This window comes from Momordica charantia (assembly GCF_013281855.1).
Source record: "Momordica charantia cultivar OHB3-1 chromosome 1 unlocalized genomic scaffold, Mcharantia_2.0 BLBB01000001.1, whole genome shotgun sequence".
Lineage (NCBI taxonomy): Eukaryota > Viridiplantae > Streptophyta > Magnoliopsida > Cucurbitales > Cucurbitaceae > Momordica > Momordica charantia.
In genome coordinates, this window is record NW_028275157.1 from 11,474,552 (window position 1) to 11,494,355 (window position 19,804).

Genomic DNA, 19,804 nt, shown 5'->3' on the forward strand with positions numbered 1-19,804 from the left:
AAAGAAATGGAGCGAAAAAATGTGGAATTTTGAAGCTACTAGATAAATTTAAGCAAATAAAAAACTTGAAGATTTGATTTCTATTCTAGCAATAATATAATCGCACCTGAAGTTGGGAGGCCATAAATGGATGAAAGTTGGTAGAGACGAAATTAATTAAATTATTCTAACCTATACAATATATTTGAAGGAAAAGATTAAACAAAAAAATTACAGATTTCTTTTCAAAATAAAATAAAATTTAGAGGTCAATTATAATTGAAAAGAATCTAGGAGGCTTATTAATTATGTATTTTCTAAAAAACAGTTGCATTTAATTGAAGGCCTTTTTCCCAAAAAAAAAAAGAAGAAGAAGAAAAGTATACATATTATTAATTTGTATTTTCAATATTATAAGCACAATAACATATATAATTTTATATTCTAAATTATATTTATAATTGAAAGTTAAAATAAATCTTTTAAGTATATATATTATAGAGATAATATCTTCGGAGGTGTATTTTAGAAACTTATTTACGTAAATGTCTAAAGTTTCCCAATTTTACAGTTTTAGATTTCTCCACGTAGGATTTTTTTTAAATGCTGATTTTACCCTTATTTATTATATACACTTTTATTATAGTTTTTTTATTATTTTGAAATTTAAAATAATTAATTCCATAATTGTAATCATATTTCTTTAATTATTGTGGACCCCATATAAATTTTCAACACTAATCCCTTAATTCACTCATCCAAAAAAGATTTTTCCTATAATTTACCATTATTATTAATTAAAAAAATATCCAATTTTGATCCAACAATATTTTTTCATATGATTTCCGTGTGAAGTTCCCACACAATTGACCACTCGAGTTTGAAATTGTTTGATTAAATTACATTGGGGCCAACCACACTATCAATTTTTGGGGTTTCCTTTCACAAATCCATGATGGTCTCCTAGGTAAATAAAATAGCTAGAATTATGTATAAGATATATACCACATATACAATATATTCTAATATTTACAATATATGTTGCTTCAGTCAATATATTCTCATATACTATATATTCTCATATATTCCCATATATACAATATACGGTTATAACATATATTCTACTTGTACTTTTGAAATCTACTATTATTCACATGATGTAATTAACATTATGTATATACGTCTTTTAAGTAAGATCTAATTTACATATCACATATTATTATAGAATATTAACAATTAAATATTCATTTGTATATTTTTATGATATAACGTATATACCATGAAGACTTTTGAATTCAAATATTATTATGGATACGGTTAATATAATTTATATACCTATTAATATTGTTTTATAACTTACAAACTATGTATTATTCAAACTTTATAGAGAATAATTAGATATCAATGTCAATGATTTGTATTTCTATAAATATTATGGAACTAAATGTATACACTATAAGATATATCCTATATATCCCCATATATCCTGATGACAAAGCGATGAAATCAAACTCACTATAAGATGTATCCCTAGATATACACTAGTTCACACCTACATTTTGCACTACTGAAATCTAGGTGCGTACAAAAATAGAGTGTTAAACTATACAAAATCATAAATTGAAAAAAAAACCATTGAATATATATGTGTATGGAAGGGGTTTAACAGTAAAAAAAAACAATGAGTTTTCAACATTGTTCAAATCTGAAATAAAAAAACTTGGAGGATATATTGGAATGAAAAATATATCATGGTGAGACAAAACTACTTTCCAATCGACGAGATGAAGGAGACGACGAACAAAGACGAAGGAGCGCAGACGGCGAATGGAGACGAAGGAGCGCAGACGGCGGATGGAGACGAAGGAGTGGACGAAAATCGAACGAGAGAGGAAGAATATAGGACTACTCCGACGATGAAGAATAATGGAGACGACGACCGAAGACGAAGAACGTTGACGAAGCCGGAGATGGAGGAACGCAGACGGTCGGAGACGAAGAAGAAAAGTCGGAGAGAAGGAGCGCAGACGGCCGGAGATGAAGGAACACAGATGGTCGAAGACGAAGGAGCGTAGACGGCAGGAACGGAAGAGCGAGGAGCGCAGACGGCTGGAGATGAAGGAACACAGATGGTCGAAGACGAAGGAGCGTAGACGGCCGGAACGGAGGAGCGTAGACGACCGGAGCTATTTTGGGATTTGATATTTTTTTACTTTTGGAAAGTCTTAATTAGGCAAAATTTAAGGGATTTAAATGGTAACCTACCAATTTACTAATTTTAGATTTTAAAAGTTAATTAATATTGAAGCATAAATATAAAAGGGTATACTAGTAAATTGGGTGATGGGTATCATCTTAAATTGAGTTGTTTGATAATTGAGTTGTTTGATAACAAAAGTGCAAATTTTATACCTTCAATCCTTTTATGTAATTATGATATCTAAATAGTCTGATTTTGAATTATCTTTCCTATGATCAACCAGGGGAATGCTTATTTCTATTCCTATTTGAAATAAAAATAAGTTTTTCAACCTTGCCTTTTTTTAATATAATATGTGGGGACGAGGGATCGAACTCACAAACTCTTGGTTTGAGATATATGTTAATTACCGCTGAGCTATGTTTGTAGCTCAACCTTAGCCTAATATAACCTTTGATTTTTCTAAGAACCAACTTTCACAACTCATTAATTTCTCTATCAACAATATTGAATGCCAAAATATAAATATAACTATTACTATATAAATAAACATTAGTTGTCAAGATATTGAATGCCAAAATATAAATATAACTATTACTATATAAATAAACATTAGTTGTCAAGATGTTCACACTCTAAGATGTACTTGGAAGTGATGACAAAATCACTAATTTTGAAAAAATATATCCAATTATGCTCAAATTATTCCTTCCAATTTTCAAATAATTCAAAGCCCTTCAAATAAGACTATTCAGCAAAACTCGATATGACTTGCATGACAGCCTTTAAACCAAATTACATGACAGCCTTTTAAACCAATTTGGTTTAAATGACTACTATTTTAGTCATGTACTTCGATTAGGTTAATTTTGATCTTTATACTTCCAAATGTTCATTTTTGTCCCTATAAATTGTTTTCTTGTTTCTATTCATTTTGGTGTTTGTACTTTTGAAATATTCATTTTAGACTATAAAATTTTAAAATTTATCATTTTGACCTCTTTATTTTCATTTTTATCTCATTTATTTCGATCAAAATTCTAACTTACTACTTCACTCGTTAAAGTTCTTGAAATGTACTCATAAATTAAAATTTTGCAAATAGAGACTAAGATGACCACTTTTCAAAAGTACCAAAGTCAAAACGAACGTTTTAAAGGTATAAGGATTAAAATGCACAAAAGTAGAAAATATAGAAACGAAAATGGACATTTCAAAAGTACAAGAACCAGGAACCAAAGTCAACCTCAAAATTACAACACCAACATGTATTTAGACCTACCATTTATTGCACAATCAAGTCAACTTTAATCATTCTACTCTACATAAAGCTAATGGCAATGACAACCTTATAACTATTTATAAAAGGGTAGTTTAATTTTAGTTTAATTTTAAACTAATTTATTTCTACAAACTGCATAAATACAAAGCTCAAAACCATTGTGTTCACAAGCAAAAAACCAAGCAAGCCATACCTTTTAAGTAACATGCTCTTCATGGACTTCTACAATCTAACTCCTCACAGATGATGAACCACATTCTTTCCCACCTCCTAAGCTTCATTTTGTATATATTCCTAACTCAAAATGCTACATCACAAGGTAAATTCTTAGTGAATCTGCAGGATTCTCACTCCTTAGGCAGCAGATGGAGAAGGTTTCAACTTTTTCGGTGGCGGGTTTCCCCCGGAGATTATTACGTATAAGTAGAAGCAGAGCATTGCAGCACTGTGAGAAAAACCAAATCAAAACAAATTTGTTTTTGAAGGATTTGATTAGTATGAAGCATTGTTAGCAATGGAAGATATGGCAGTCAGAATTATGAGAAGATTTACCTGAGGGCAGCGTAAATGGCGGTTGGAAACACGTTTTTGGTCTACAGAGACGAAAATTATATTATCACTACAATGGGGACTTGATAACTATTAGTTCAGCTCAAATATTATGGATGGGGTGCATACCAATGAGTATGTCTGAAAATTATTCCAGAAAAACGAAGCGGTAAATACTGCAAAGAAGGTAAACAAACGTCAAATTGAGAACTTCGCTATAACTTTCGAGTTTCAAGCAGTTAAAACACATTATACTGCATGTCTGAAGTATATTTGGTGCTTTTCAATTTAGTCCCTACTGTCTAAAAATTTTCAAGTTAATCCCTTAAACAATTTTCAATTATATCCATCAGTGAAGGTTAAAATTGATTAATGATAAACTTACAAGACATGATGGGAGGAATTAGGTCACCTAAGTAAGAAAAATCGAAATTTCTCTCAACTTCTTAAAAATTTTGAATAGAAATTATAAAATTTTCTCCCTTAGTTTGACCTAATATTTCGTCTTAATTTCAGCCAACTCTCTAAGTATCATGTCATTAAGTTTATCATTTATAATATTCATCACCAACAGAAATAGTAAAACTGAAAAATATTAAAATGTAAGGGACTCAATTAAAACTTCTTAAACAGTAGGGACTAAGTTGAGAAACACTCAAACATTAAAGACTAAAACATAAATTTAGCCTAAAACCAATTACCTGCTTGTCCCAAAATGAATGGCAAACTGGACTTTCCCTGCCTCCAGATCTTCAAACTTAAGGTGCTCAATGCCAGCAAAGCACCTCCAGAGATCAAACTGCTCAGTGCAGATGGGTTTCTTGAAAAAATGAAGCTAATAAGGCCACCACTTAGAACAATTCCACCTGTTACCAATTCATTGTCAAACTTCAGGGGAAAAAGGAAACAGTACCTTTTTCTTATTTTGATATCCGTGAGTGCATGGACTAGTTTGCACACACCCAGATTAATATGACTAAATAACTATCTGACCCTACTATATTTGGTCACTTAAACCAATGACGAGTAGGCCAACATATGGTGGTTTACACATCCATTGGATACTTCACTCTGAACTTATCATCCCCATTTAGATGATAAAAGAAAAGATAAAAACACATTTTAAGGCATTCATATTTCTCTGCCTTTTATCAAAACATGATCTACAGCATCTAGTCTCTTAAATTTAAACAATATAAAAAAGAAGGAATTAACAAATTATCCAGTGTCTTTACGAGAGTGTACAAGGCAGTCTAATGGACTTAGGTATCAATACTGGTAAATTTTTATTCAAGAAGCAAGAGATGACCAAAGCAACAAACAAGAAATAGCTAGGGGGGCCATGTCGAGAGGGCCAGCTTCTATTCCCCACACAAACTCTCACGAAATCTCAAACACCTCAAACTCTAGTCTATATAAACTCTCAGCGGTTATATTTCCATTCTTTCCCCTCCCTCTTGTAAACTTCCACTTTGGAGCACAATCATAGCCTCATAGGGCAACAAGTTCTCTCCCACTTATTATACAGCCATCAATCTCTCAGATATCATGGTCTCCAAACCGAATCTCTTGGTCTCTTCAAGAGTACATTGGGTATGTCCTTATTAAACACCCAGCAGCTTCAGGGCACAGTGCAATTGTGAACAAACACAACCCCTACACACACCTAGGAGCACCCTTCCCAAGGGCATAGGTCACCAGTTTTCGAAGCTTCTCTTTACAAAAATGTTCCTTTACCCTGGGGCTCTATTGTAAGCAAACAGATACAGCTTTCTTAAGGTTGTTAAGAGGAGAACATATCTAACTAACAGTTCAGCAAATGGCATTTAGCTTCCTCCTTCAAGGCCCATGCCTATCAGAAAGACTTGGGCATACTGAGTCCAATTTTCAGAGATCTACTTTTTAACTTCCAATACTATTGAGGAAGAAGTTGCCTTCTTTGTTAAATTTATTCTGAATGTGAAAAACAGAAATAGGTACTGAAAAATACTAATTATAGTCTCTCTCCATTTGATCAGTCATCAGTATTCCTTGTTTTTGTTGCATTCAACTAATTAAATGAGTTTTTTGTTACAAAATCCTAACCAGAACTAACCTCAACCAGCCATTTTCTCTTATCCATACTATTCGAGAATCCTCTCATATTGGGAGGTTTCACTTGATCCAGGCATTTGGTGATCTAATCAACTGTTCGCATTTCAAACTGAGTGAACATGTTCTTTAAAGTACTGATCCTTTGTTATAGAACTAGGTGATTGCAAAGACAGTTTGGTCAGACTATACTTAATAGCTACATCTAACTCAATAAATCATGATTCAATGTAATGCACTTGAGCTCCAACTCTGAGAAACAATGTTAGCAGGGGAGAAAGCACTTATTCTGTAGTGTTCTCAAGTCCATCTCCTTCTCGGGTGAAAGACCAAGAAAGAGCCCTATCAACCCAGTTTAAGAAATAACTTCGAACGCTAATTGCTGAAAGCAGCTTACTTGCCTATGATAAAGCAAAAATGGGAGAGGGGGATCTAGACCAATTGGAGACTTACCAAAAGGAATGCCGAAGCAGAAATCATGGATTTTTGCTGCCCGTTTCGGCACAGTGCCAACATCAGCAGGTTCCTGCAGCTTGTTGGTCTCCAAGTTTACAACATCAGACTCTTCTTCAACACCCGGATATGAGTTTGTTGTTCCTGCAACTCGAGATTCTGATGCATCAGTAGCATAGCTTACACTTGTCTTAGTCTGGGAATCAGCAGTATCTGAAGCAGATCCTTCAAGGCTCATAGCAACCGAGAACTAGAAAAGGAAATCTCAAGTGTCAGCTCAACCAATTGTGCAACTTGTTATGCCAATACTTTAAACACAGCACGAGTATAGTTAAGCGTTTTCCTTGAAATCGCTATTCTAGATTTTAAGTTCAAATGGATAATACAACGATTAGAAGTTGGTCCAAGTTCTAAAAGAAGTAGAAATGAAGTATCCAAGAAAACTCTAACAACTGAACAAAGCAAAAACGAAATTCAAGTAGCGAAGCATAAAGATTGAATCCACAGCAAAACGTTACTAGATTGAACGGTATATTAAATCAGGGTAGCGAAATTCAAAAACACCCAAGCAACCCAGAATAAATTGTTATCTCAGAATCAATACATGCAAACAAAGGGGCAAAAACAAATCGGATTTAAGACTAACCATCCAACCCCAAATCGAAATAAAGCAAATCGCAAGCTTATAAAACAAGGGTTTCTCATCTTTCATTTAGAAAGAGAAACAGGGTCTCGACACAGCGAAATCCCCAACAGTTCTTTCACATCTCCGCTCCAAAACGTTGCTGAAGAAATCGGACACAAGAAAATCGAAAGGAAACACAAACCTTAGGCAAGGGGAGGGAAGGGCGTGGGACTGAGAATGAGCGGCGCTGTTGCAGGCGAAGGCCGCGGTTGATGGCAGACAAGCACGCAAACTGAGAAGCCGTCGCCGCCATTAGTGCCTAGCAAGGACAGAAGAACTGGGTCTGGAGTATGGAATTGGAATCGAACAACTAAATCGAAAATCGATAAGATGGATCTATGATGGGATCCAATTGATTATGATGTTTGATCTCGGAAAAGTATTGTACTTCTCGAAGACTGTGGATCGTCTGCACGTTTCCCAGATGGATAACCAGCTGTCAATTGAGAAAGCTCAAATTGGCTAAATTCCCTTGTTGAGAAATCAGAATTTCCCTAGGTTAAAAGCAGTAAGCTTTTTTCTGAAAGCCGAAGAATTTGAATCCTTGTGTCCACATTTTCAACATCGGTTAAGGTACGAATTTGGTTCACGTGGCTGCAACACACTTTCAATCTTTTTTAGCTCTCAAACATGGAATCAAAGTTCCCTTATCATTGGTATTTGACTATCTATTACAAAAGATCCTCAACATTTTTTCTGGCTCATCAATCTTAGTCGGATCTCATTTTTGGATCGGATGTTATATTCACAAATTTCATCTCAAAACAATTTGCAACCAGAGAAGTAGTAGATATCTATATCTATATCCATAGTATATATAAAAGGGGCAATAGAGGAGAAACTTTATCTCCCCATTTTGCCCTTTCTAACTTAACCATTTCATTGTTATTTAAGGGGTAAATTTGTCCACCAACCTTTTTTTTAACATTTATGTATTAATAAAGAGTCGCCATCACGGCGAGCGCCCTTTGAGTGGGAAACACCCTTTCGATTCCCTGATTGAATTTCAATTGAAAACTTCAATTTCAATTTAATCTTTCCCATCTTTTTTCCCACATACGGTAACGTCTCCGCATTTCTACTTGAATTTGTAGCCGACGTCATGCTATAAATCCTCCTCCAACCTCTAATTTCAATGATTAAATCCTACGTTATTATAGATATTTCACTCTTCCTTCAATTTCAGGTTTGATCGTAGCAGAAAACAGGCAGGATTATCATGGCGAAAGCGGCATCTCTCCTTTTTGCTTCTATTATTCTTCTTGCTCTCAGGTGCGTTGATCTCTTCGAATTCGAGCATGTTTTTATTCCAGGAAGAAACTGAATGAATTAATCATGGTTGAATTTCCTTCTTTCTACTTCCAATTTGTTTTCAGAATGAGATTTGTTGGCGGTGAATAGAGAGGTATTCTTCTTGCTCTCTGTGTTGATCTCTTCGAATTCGAGCATGTTTTTATTTCAGGAAGAAACTGAATGAATTAATCATTGTTGAATTTCCTTCTTTCTACTTCCTATTTGTTTTCAGAAGGAGATTTGTTGGCGGTGAATAGAGAGGTATTCTTCTTGCTCTCAGGTGCGTTGATCTCTTCAAATTCAAGCATTTTTTTATTCTAGGAAGAAACTGAATGAATTAATCATTGTTAAATTTCCTTCTTTCTACTTCCTATTTGTTTTCAGAAGGAGATTTGTTGGCGGTGAATGGAGAGGTAATTATCGTCGAATTGTATATCAGGGAAAGAATATTTGTTGAAAACTGAGTTGTTAGGTTAGGATAGATCTGACTGTCTGGTTATTGGAAATATGCCAATTCGGGTAAGATTTGAGTTTGCCTTTAGAATTTCACTTCCAACATTACCTCACTCAGAGTCAGAGATTAGTTTTCTTGAAAGTATAATTTTTAGTTATACAATTTACTTTTATTTATCCTAGACATCAGTAAGAAAGTCTTAACAAGACCAGTTTCTATACTATTTAGAAGTTTCCTTTAACATTCTAAAAGTTTAATTTTGCTTGACATGTGAATTTATGGCACCATTTCAAGCAAATATAGATCAAGTTTGGAGAATCATTAAGAAGGAAAAAATAATCAGATTTGTATTTCAAATTTAGGGTATCAATGATACATAGCATAAATGGAGGCTTTGAGCAGATTGGACGCCTTTTTTTTAATCAATGAACTTAGGATTTGTTATAGATTTTATGAACAAGTCTGCTCATCATGGGATTCAGTCAATTTTAACCAGGTGGGGAACGGTATTTCCTGATCCCATAAAACGGTGTGATTTCCGATAGAACTTTATTTCCTCACATTTTTCAGTCTTAACTTTACAGATTTTCTCTAATAATGCTTTTCTGTTGAAGATGTTTTCTGTGTATTGTCAATTTCTCCTTCACTGACAGTAGTTTGTATTATAATTGTTATGTATGAAATTAACACGTGATTGTGCCGGAGTATTTTCTGTTCGATTTGGCATTGGGATAAGGAGATATGACTTCAGAAGCTCTACTCTTTCATCAGGGTCACTAATTCAAGTCGATGGTCTATCTTTCCAATTTTAACACCAAATTGATCTCTCTAATATATATATATATATATTTAATCTATTTAGATTATATGTATTTTGAAGATTCATCATCCACTCTTACCAAGATTGAAACATTTACTTAGCACTTATCATTAATTTTATTATTTTTTAAAATATCCCTTTATTTATTAAAAATTTAGTTGATTAAATAAGAAAATCTATTTATAGATGAGATCAAACCAATGTAATATACATTAGAATATGCATTTTATTTTTTTAGTACAACAAGTGGGGTGGAGATTTTAACTCATGATCTCTTAGTAAAAGACAAGTGTTGAGCTACGCTCGCTCTTAATAATTATTTTGTAACCTATACAAAACCTAAGTCTTTCATTTTATATATTTGATGGGTGAGGATATAAAAAGGGAGAGACAACTAAAGAAATTTAGAGGGGTGGAGATTAAGGAAAATTTGTATTTAAATAGCAAAGTTACTAGCTAATACTTAATAAAATGATAAATTTCACGTGCATCGCACGTGTTACTTACTAGTCTATTATAAAAGGTCCTTTTTTTTTGGATCCTTAAGGCTCCCCTATGAAGACTCTCTCAATTTTATCTCTTAAACGGTTTATAAAAGCTTAATTCAGCACTAATTGGTATTTGTCTCTAACTAAGAAATCATGAGGTCCAATCTCCTACCCTTACTTAAAAAAAATCGTCTCTTAAACTTTTAATTTAATATGTTTTGTTTAGTCAAGACTTACCAAACATGAACATAATTAATTTATTAAGGTATTGTATCCTCTATTAAAAGATTGGAGAATTCTGCTTTCTTCAATCGGAGTGTTCGAGGTTGGGTGGCTCGTAATGAGGTAGTTTCGTTGACTGATGATGCAGGTCAACAGGTTACTAATCAGTCTGAGATTGCTCGGATGGTGGTTAGCTTTTATCGTGATCTTTTAGGGTCTGAGCGTATGGGTTATAAAGACCTGACTGATCGACTCGCTGGGATTCTTGATTTTGTTTGGCGTAGTGAGTGCTGTGTGGACTTATGTCGTCCTGTGAACTCTTTAGAGGTTAAGGAGACTTTATTTTCTATGAGTAGTGGGAAGGCTCCTGGCCTTGATGGGTTTTCTGTGGGGTTCTTTATAGCGGCTTGGAGTATTTGTGGGGGATGATTTTTGTGGAGCAGTGATGTATTTTTTTGATACATCTTTCCTGCCGCCGGGAGTGAATGCGACGTCTATTACGCTTATTCCTAAGGCTCCTAATGCTACGAGTCTAAGGGATTTTGGACCTATTTCTTGTTGTAATGTGCTTTATAAGTGCATCATGAAATTATTGGCGAATCGTTTGAAGGTTTGGCTTCCTAGTTTTATTAGCCCACATCAGTCTACGTTTGTGCCAGGGCATCGTATTGTAGATAATATTTTGTTATGTCAGGAGCTTGTGGGTGGTTATCATCTTAATAAGGGTGTTCCTCCGTGTGTGCTTAAGGTGGATAATATTTTGGGACTTCTTTTTGGCCTTTTATTGGTTATTGGGACTCCGGTCAGGTTTGTGAATTGGATTAGGGCTTGTATTACGTCCCTCATGTTCTCGGTTTCTTTGAGTGGTGTGCTTGACGGGTACTTTCCAGAGTGTCGTGGCTTGTGTCAAGGGGATCCTCTTTCCCCGTACCTGTTTGTTATGGCTATGGAGGTGTTGTCTCGGGTGCTGAATAAGCCACCACCGGGGTTTCGTTTTCATCCGAAGTGTGAACGAGTTAGCCTGACTCACTTATGTTTTGCAGATGACTTGATGATTTTCTCGTACGAGGATACATGATATCTTTCTTTTATTAAGGATGCGTTGGCTTCTTTTGAGGATTTGGCGGGTCTAGTCGAAATACTTGGAAGAGCTCGTTTTTCGAGGCAGGCCTCCCTATGGTAGAGGTGGACAGGTTGGCGGCTTTCTTAGGGTTTTCGGTGGCGTCGCTCCCTGTGCATTATCTCGGAGTTTCGCTTCTTTCGCGTCGGCTTTCTCATCATGATTGTAAGCCTTTGCTTTAGCGGATTACCTCTCCTATTCGGAATTGGTCGGCTAGGGTGCTTTCTTTTGCTGGCCAATTGCAGTTTATTCGATCGGTTCTGTAGAGTTTTCAGGTCTATTGTGCCAATGTGTTTATCCTTCCGACTCGTGTTGTTCATGATGTTGAGCAGATTTTGTGTTCTTTCTTGTGGAAGGGGCGCGAGAGCAGGCAATCGGGGGTTAAGGTGGCTTGGTCTGAGGTGTGTATTCCTTTGTAGGAGGGTGTTTGGGTGTTCGTCACCTGGCCTCTTGGAACTCTACCACTAAAATGAAGATGCTCTGGCTTCTAATTACGCGAGCGGGATCTCTTTGGGTGGCTTGGGTGGAGGCTTATATTCTTCGGGGGTATTGTATTTGGACCGTTCGTGTTTTGCCTCGGTTCTCTTGGTGTTGGCGAGAAATTCTTTCTGTTCGGAATGTTTTTCGGCCTCTGGTCCGATTTTCTATTGGATATGGTCAGCGTTGTTTTATGTGGCATGGCGTTTGGCTTTTAGGGGGTCCGATTGATCCGAGGTTTGGTGACCGGATTACCTGTGATGCTGCTAGATCGTCTTGGGCGAAGGTTGCTTATTTTCTATTTCCCGATGGTTCGTGGCGCTGGCCTAGGGTGTCGGTTGAGCTTCGGGAATTGGTCTCTGAGGTTTCATCTGTGTCGGTTTCAGTGGGGAGGGTTGATGTGCCCATTTGGATTCCGGCATCGTCGGGTCTCTTTTCGGTGTCTAGTGCATGGGATGTGCTGCGGTCGACTCGGTCTTTTATTCCTTGGTTTTCTTGCTTTGATTTGGTGGGAACATTCCGAAGCATTCTTTTATCGCTTGGTTGGGGATACGAGATCAACTTTCTACGAGGGATCGGTTATGTCGTTGGGACTCTTCTGTTCCGGTTTCTTGTGTGTTTTATGCTAGCATGGAGTCTCGGGACCATCTCTTCTTTGAGTGCCCTTTTAGTGTTGAGGTATGGTCTGGCATGCTTGCTAGTTCTTCTCACCAGATTTCATATCGGTCTACTGAGCTTGCTTGGGTTTGTCACATTAGTGTTGGGAAGTCTACTCGTCGTCGTGTGTGGTGCTTAGTGTCACAATCGCACTTTTCAAATGACTCGCAAAGCAATTGTGCGACACTTGCTTGTTACCCACGAGCAAGTCAGCCAATGAGAATCGGATAACCGGCGGCACTATGGTTATATGTGGCAACCTCCACCCCTTTCTCGAGAAAACGATTTTGGAAAATGGGGTTAGAGAAAAAAGGTTTGGAAAACGTTTAAAGACATTTTGGAAAGCTTGTTGTATGCTTGAATGCAAGAGAATAGATTAGCGGCAAGACAAAAATACAACTCGATGTAGGGAGGAGACTAGGTATACCCTCCTAAGGTATATTATAAAGCATTTTGCCTTTGGCAGGTGTGAACATGCAAAGTGGCGAGGAGTCACTCGCCACCAAAAGTACAATGAAAAGTAAATAACATGCAAAAGAAATACACGACATAAAAGTAGAAGGGAAGAGGCTATCATGGGCATGCGCCATGGGCGACATACACTGGACGAGCATAACCATGACATCCTCCCCCATTTGAATGGTTGACGTCCCTGTCAACCGACGTTGCTCCAACTCTGCGATCTGGGTTGATGCTGATTTCAGATCTTCTGTGTGCTACCAACTGATTTCTTCATCTGGAAGCTCTGTCCATTTCACTAAGAATTCCTGTACGTCCCTTCTCGGTCGTCCGACTCGACGAGTTCTTTCGGCTAAGATTTCTTCAACTTCTTTTACCATCTTGTTGTTCAAGGTGACCACTGGTTGGATCACTTCATTACGTGCGGGACCAATGGTGTTTGGGTGATAGGATTTTAAGTTGCTCAAGTGAATCACTGGGTGGATTTTCATCCATGAGGGTAATTGGACCCTGTATGACGTCTTCCCGACCTTCTGAATGACGTTGACTGGACCATCGTATTTTCGCATAAGGCGTTGATCTGTGTTACCCCGGAATCGGAGCTGTTTCGGGTGTAATTTAATGAGCACTTGATCTCCTACTTGAAATTCCAACGGTCTGCACTTCTTGTCGGCCCACTTGTTCATGTGCTTAGACGCCTTCTCAAGGTATGCTCGGGCAACATCCGTGGATTGTCGCCATTCTTTGGTGAAGTTGTAAGCTTGGGGGCTCTTTCCTGCGTAAGGATAGTCGATGATGTGAGGTAACACAGGTAAGTGCCCGCATACTATTTCAAAAGGAGCCTTCCCTGTAGTCGTGCTCTTTTGGCAGTTGAAACAAAATTGGGCTACATCAAGCATCTGAATCCAGTTTTTCTGTCGAGCATCAATGAAGTGGCGGAGGTATTCCTCCAACATACAATTGAAGCATTCTGTCTGACCGTCAGTTTGGGGGTGGTAGCTTGAGGATATGTTCAAGTTGGAGCCAAGTAGCCAGAAGAGTTTCGTTCAGAAGGTTCCAATGAATCTTCCATCTCTATCACTCACGATACTCTCGGGGACACCCCATAGTTTCACTATGTTCTTGAAGAATAGTTGTGTTGTCATCTCTGCGGAACACATCTTCGGAGTTGGGACAAAGGTTGCGTATTTGGAGAATTTATCGACAATAACAAGGATAGCTTCGGATTCTCCAACCATGGGCAGGTGGGTGATGAAGTCCAAGGATACGCTCTCCTAAAGGGATACGTCTTGGTATATTGCATAACGTCGTCTCGCAAGTTCGACCAGTAGTACCCTTTCTTCAGTAGGGCATAAATTCTCTGCCACGCAGCGTGGCCAGCCCACATGGTGTCATGGCATTCTCCCATCAGGAATTTCCTCAGGTTTCCTGCTCGCGGAACATAGAGACGATTGCCTTTGGTAAAAATGAGGTCATCTTCGACCCAAAACTGACGGGTCTTCCCGTCTTTTGCTAGCTGAATGATTGTTTGCACTGTTGGGTCGTCTTTCAGATGTGCCTTAATGGCTTCACGAACAGACCCCGTCAACTTGCTTGCTTTCAAATGAGCTAACATGCACAAGGCCGCATGTTCGCTCTTTTGACTAAGGGCGTCTGTTGCTTGGTTTGACCTTCGGCGAGGTACTCTTGCCATCGGGCTTGTTTCAAGGACAACTTCGGCTGATTGAAGATGACATTGGGAACTATTGGTCGGTTTTGACAACAAACTTGGAGCCTAAGAGATATTGTCTCTATGCCCTTGGACAGTGGACTACTGCTAACATCTCTTTTTCAAAGGCCACATACCTCTTTTCTGCGTCGTTCAACTTTCGCCTTCCGTACGCCACTAGATGTCCATCTTGTAGGAGAACACCGCCTAGGGCGAAGTCTGAGGCATCAGTTTCTACCTCGAACGGCTTGGTGACATCCGCGATACCAAGTACTGGTCCTTCCATCATGGCTTTCTTTAGTTTATCGAAAGTCGCTTGACACTCTGGAGTCCAACTCCAAGTATTACTTTTTTTCACGAGTTCAGTTAATGGTCCCGCCTTCTTCGAGAATCCTTCGACAAATCTTCGATAATAGTTTGCTAGCCCGAGAAAAAACCGCAGTTTTGTGATGGAACTCGGAACTTTCCAATCTTGGATAGCCTTGACTTTTCCGTCTTCCATGCCAATTTGGCCACACTCGATCACATGGCCTAGGAAGTTGATGCGTTTTTGCGCAAATGCACATTTCTTTCTCTTCACATATAATTCATTATGTCTCAACTTCTCAAAGACCAGCTGCAAGTGGGTCTGGTGTTCCACCATGGAAGAACTGTAGACTATTATATCTTAGAGGTAGACTACCACAAATTTGTCGAGATACTCATGGAACACTTGATTCATCAAGGTGCAAAACGTCGCTGGGGCGTTGGTAAAGCCAAAGGGCATAACAAGGAATTCGAAGGCCCCATATCTTGTGACACAGGTCGTCTTGGGTTCGTCTCCTGCTGCAATGCGCACTTGGTAGTAACCAGACCTCAAGTCTAGCTTGGAAAATTACTTGGCCCCATGGAGGTGATCGAATAGATAGGTGATGATGGGCAATTGGTACTTATTGCGTACCGTGAACTTGTTCAAGGCGCGGTAGTCGATACACAAGCGGAGACTGTCATCCTTCTTCTTTTGAAAAAAGACTAGGGCCCCATAGGGAGCCTTTGCTAGACAGATAAATCCTGCATTCAACAATTCATCTAGCTGCTTCCTGAGTTCGGCTAATTCAGGAGGGGTCATGCCGTAAGCATTCTTAACGGGCGGTTTCGCCCTTAGGACCAGCTCGATTTCATGGTCGATTCCCCTACGCGGCAGTAGGGACTTTGGCAGACTGTCAGACATAACGTCTGCATAGTCAGCTAGGACTTGTTGGATCTCACTGGGAATTACTTCTTTACTGCTCTCTTCTTCGACCACTCGGATGGCCATAAATGTTGGTTCGTCATGAGCAAGGCCTCTTTTCAGCTACAGAGCTTATATCATCTTAACCCCACTTGGTTGTTTTATACTCGTCCGAACAACTGTAGGATCAGATCCAGTAACAACTAGACACTTCGCCAGGGGCATGGGGATGACTTTGTACTCTAGAAGAAATTTCATTTCGAGCACGACGTCGAAGTCATCCATTCTAATAATTACAAAGTCCACTTTGCCGCTCCATGTCCCGATCTTCAGTTGGACCCTTTTTGCTATCCCTACGATGGGGAGAGCCACGGAGTTAACTGCTTTCATCTTCCCTGGATCTTTATCCCTTTGTATATTCAGACGGCGAGCCTCGTTTCAGTCATGAAATTTTGTGTGGCTTCAGAATCCACTATAGTGATCTTAGCAGCTTTACCGTGAACCAACACGTCTACTTACATGAACCCCCGTCTAAATACATGGCATACAAGTAGGAGGGAAGAGGCTATCATAGGTGTGCGGGCATGGGCGACATGCATTGGACGAGCATGACCATGACACTTGGCATGGACTTCTACTGTTTCTTTTATCTGGAGGGAGCGTCATGATAGAGTTCACGTGGGTGAGGTGGGGCGGTCGCCGTTTGTCCTTCTACGGGCCTTGAAAGTTGAGGTCTATTATCGTTGCACTACTTGGCCTGGAAGCTGCTGTTTGAGTTCTAATCATATGTTTGCCTGTTGTGCCTTGATCTCGGACTATGAGATCTTCCGTTTTTTTGTTTAATATTATTTACCTTTGCAAAAAAAAAAAAAAATGATTGGAGATTCAAATAATCACTCTGACATATTGATAAACTAAAAAAGAATTGTCTATAATTGTAAAGAGTTCTTGTTATCATATTAAATGCGTGACATTTTTTTTATTTATATTGTAATGAATTGATGGTTTTTAGTTATGTTAATTGATTTACGACTTTTTAAAAATAGAATAAGTTTAGTGAATTATCGAGTGAACAAAATATGATTGCCAATATGAGTTTCAGTTAGCGAAACATTTTCTTAACGACTATTTGTGAAATTTAACCCTCGTATAAGACCAAATTAAAATTAAACTCGAATCAAATTTGTAATTTTCTTTTGAAAATACCAATTTGTAATTTTACATTTAATGTTTTATTATACAAAAGTAAAGTTTAAAATAGTGTTCAAAATTCATTAAAACCAAACTAATTTGAGGAGAGATTCATTCTTTTCAGATCAAACTCATAATCTTTTGATTAGAGATATATGTCCATTACCGCTAAACTAAATTTATTTAAGGGGTTGTTTTTGTTAATAATCTTTATACTCATTATATATGTATAATTCGAAATGTATAATTGTTTTTATTTCTTGACATATTTAATGTCCATTTAAAAAAAACTATATATAAAATAAAATTTTCTTTTATGTAAACCTTTCCATTTTAGAAAATATATATATAGACGTGTGGGTTTGAAATTTTCTAAAATTAATATAACTTTGAGAAATTATTTTTAATTTATACATATATATTTGTTGTCTCTTTGGTCCAAATTGTTGCAAGCAAAAATTACTTTTATCGCCAAAGCAAGCATAGTTCAACGGCAATTGACATATATCTCCAACCATGAAGTTGTGAGTTCGATCTTCATCCTCCTATGTTGTACTAAAAAAAAGTTTACAAAGAAAAATACTTTTATCAAATTTTTTAGATTCGATTACTTTTCTTTTATATAATTTTTTATTTAAATAATTAAGAGATTAATTGTTTTTTTTCCCTTTAACTATACATCATGTGACTATGAATTGTGACTACCAACCATAGAAAAAGTAGAAATGTGTTGATGATATATATAAACAAAGGTAAGAACCATAAATTTTCTTAACCAGGCATAAATTACCACGTTCATTGAATTATATTAGTTAAGAAGCTTTAGTTCCGAGTACCAAACATAGGATTAGCTTAGGGTGTCAAATTCATCTCAAGCCAATCCCTGAACCAAACACGCTCAGTACAGATTAGGAGGAAAGAGTTACGTTTTTCGATTGAGTAAAATTTTCTAATACCTAAACATCACTTCAATATAAAATTTAAGTTTACCCAACAACTATTTTCACCTCTATCTTTATTTTACTTTGAACATGGTGGTGGTAAAACTATCATTTGACACGTCAACCCTCCTGTTAAGTTCGAAGTCACTGAAAAGGATAAAACAGACTATTTGTGCTTGCCGACCTAAAACATGATGAGTTGAGAAAGAAGATCAGGCTCCCCCGACCTGGTGGCCCGACAACTGTAACCGTCGATCGGAACGGCTTCAACGACTGTATCCCCCTCCTGCCTACAAAAGGGACACACCGCCCCACATTTCAAGTATGCTATTTTGTCTGAAAATGATCTACTACAACTCGAGCTCACTCTAACTTGGGTGTTAGAGTGTTTGTTCCTTGTGCAGGTCTTGTTGGATCGGTATGACAACCCTAGAGGGGGGTGAACAGGGTTTAATTAAACTTTATAAACTTTTTACTACGGTGGGCCCAAATTTAAACAAATAAGTAAACTTTTTTAGGAACAATTAATTTTATCACAAATTAAACAATAAATTAGAAATACAAACACCCTAATTAATTTCACCACTCAAATAATTCAAATATAAACATTGAGCATAAATATGAATAACAAATTCGAACAATTAATTTTATGCAATTTGTAATAAAGAAAATTAATTGCAAAAATTAAATAGAGTAGGGTTAGAGAAAATGACACCGAAAATTTTATAGTGGTTCGGCAACAACCGGCCTACTCCACTCCCCAAGCGCCTCTTGGGTATTCGATTAAGAAATTTTGACTCTTTTCACGGTAGGAGTCAAACCGGTATAAAACCTTCTTTTTCCGGGAGCAAGAAGAAACCTGATCCTTTCCACGGTTCAGGATCAAACCGTTACAACGTTCTTTTTCGGGCTCAAGAGCAACCCTTACAAAGGATATGAAAATTTGAGAACGAACTTACAAACTCTCTCAAAGAGTGGGTATACAAATATTTGCTCACAAATTTGTAAGAAAAAATTCTTACAAATAAAAGCCCTCAAATTGGCTAAAAGAAATAAAATTGAAAGCTCAAATATCTCTCAAATAAAAAATCTCCCTCAAGAATATAGAACAAAAATTAAAACTTTGAAGAGAGATTAACAATGTAGAAATTTGGAGAGAAAATTGGGAGAGAATGAGTTGTATAAAATGTTGAAGGAAGTGGGGTTTAAATAGGTGAGGAAAAGTTGAAAATAAATTTGAAATCGAAATTGAATTTGGGCCATTAGATCTTTAATGATTGAAAATCAGTTGAGATTTAATTGAATAAAATAATAAAATAATAATAAAATATTATATATGGATGTGTCAAACGGCTATATATATATATTTTAAAACAAATATGTATTTAAGGTGATGATAATATATATATTTTTTAAAACAAATATGCATTTTAATGTGATGTGACATATATATATATATTTTTTTATTATTATTATTTTTTCTTTCTTTTAAGTTACCTTCAACGGTAACTTTGTTTTTTTTTCT

The 19,804-nt window shown here is 36.9% G+C and overlaps 1 protein-coding gene across 1 annotated transcript; it reads right to left on the reverse strand.

The window, feature by feature from the left end:
• Nucleotides 1-3,363: 3,363 nt before the first annotated feature.
• Nucleotides 3,364-7,796, reverse strand: LOC111021328 (Transmembrane proteins 14C). Its single transcript, XM_022298237.2, has 6 exons — nucleotides 7,382-7,796; nucleotides 6,555-6,804; nucleotides 4,712-4,876; nucleotides 4,140-4,186; nucleotides 4,014-4,054; nucleotides 3,364-3,906 (listed from the first exon to the last, which is right to left on the reverse strand). The coding sequence occupies exons 1-6, from the start codon at nucleotides 7,490-7,492 to the stop codon at nucleotides 3,816-3,818; spliced, it is 705 nt and encodes a 234-aa protein (XP_022153929.2). The 5' UTR covers nucleotides 7,493-7,796; the 3' UTR covers nucleotides 3,364-3,815.
• Between the last annotated feature and the right edge of the window lie 12,008 nt (nucleotides 7,797-19,804).

Bases quoted from the DNA above. Each gene is read 5' to 3' on its own strand.
- LOC111021328 (XM_022298237.2), bottom strand. From the start codon at position 7,492: ATGGCGGCGACGGCTTCTCAGTTTGCGTGCTTGTCTGCCATCAACCGC. The intron at 4,877-6,554 runs GTAAGTCTCCAA...AATTGGTAACAG, and splicing joins CTGCTTCGGCATTCCTTTTG to GTGGAATTGTTCTAAGTGGT. The intron at 3,907-4,013 runs GTAAATCTTCTC...TTTTTCTCACAG, and splicing joins GCCATTTACGCTGCCCTCAG to TGCTGCAATGCTCTGCTTCT.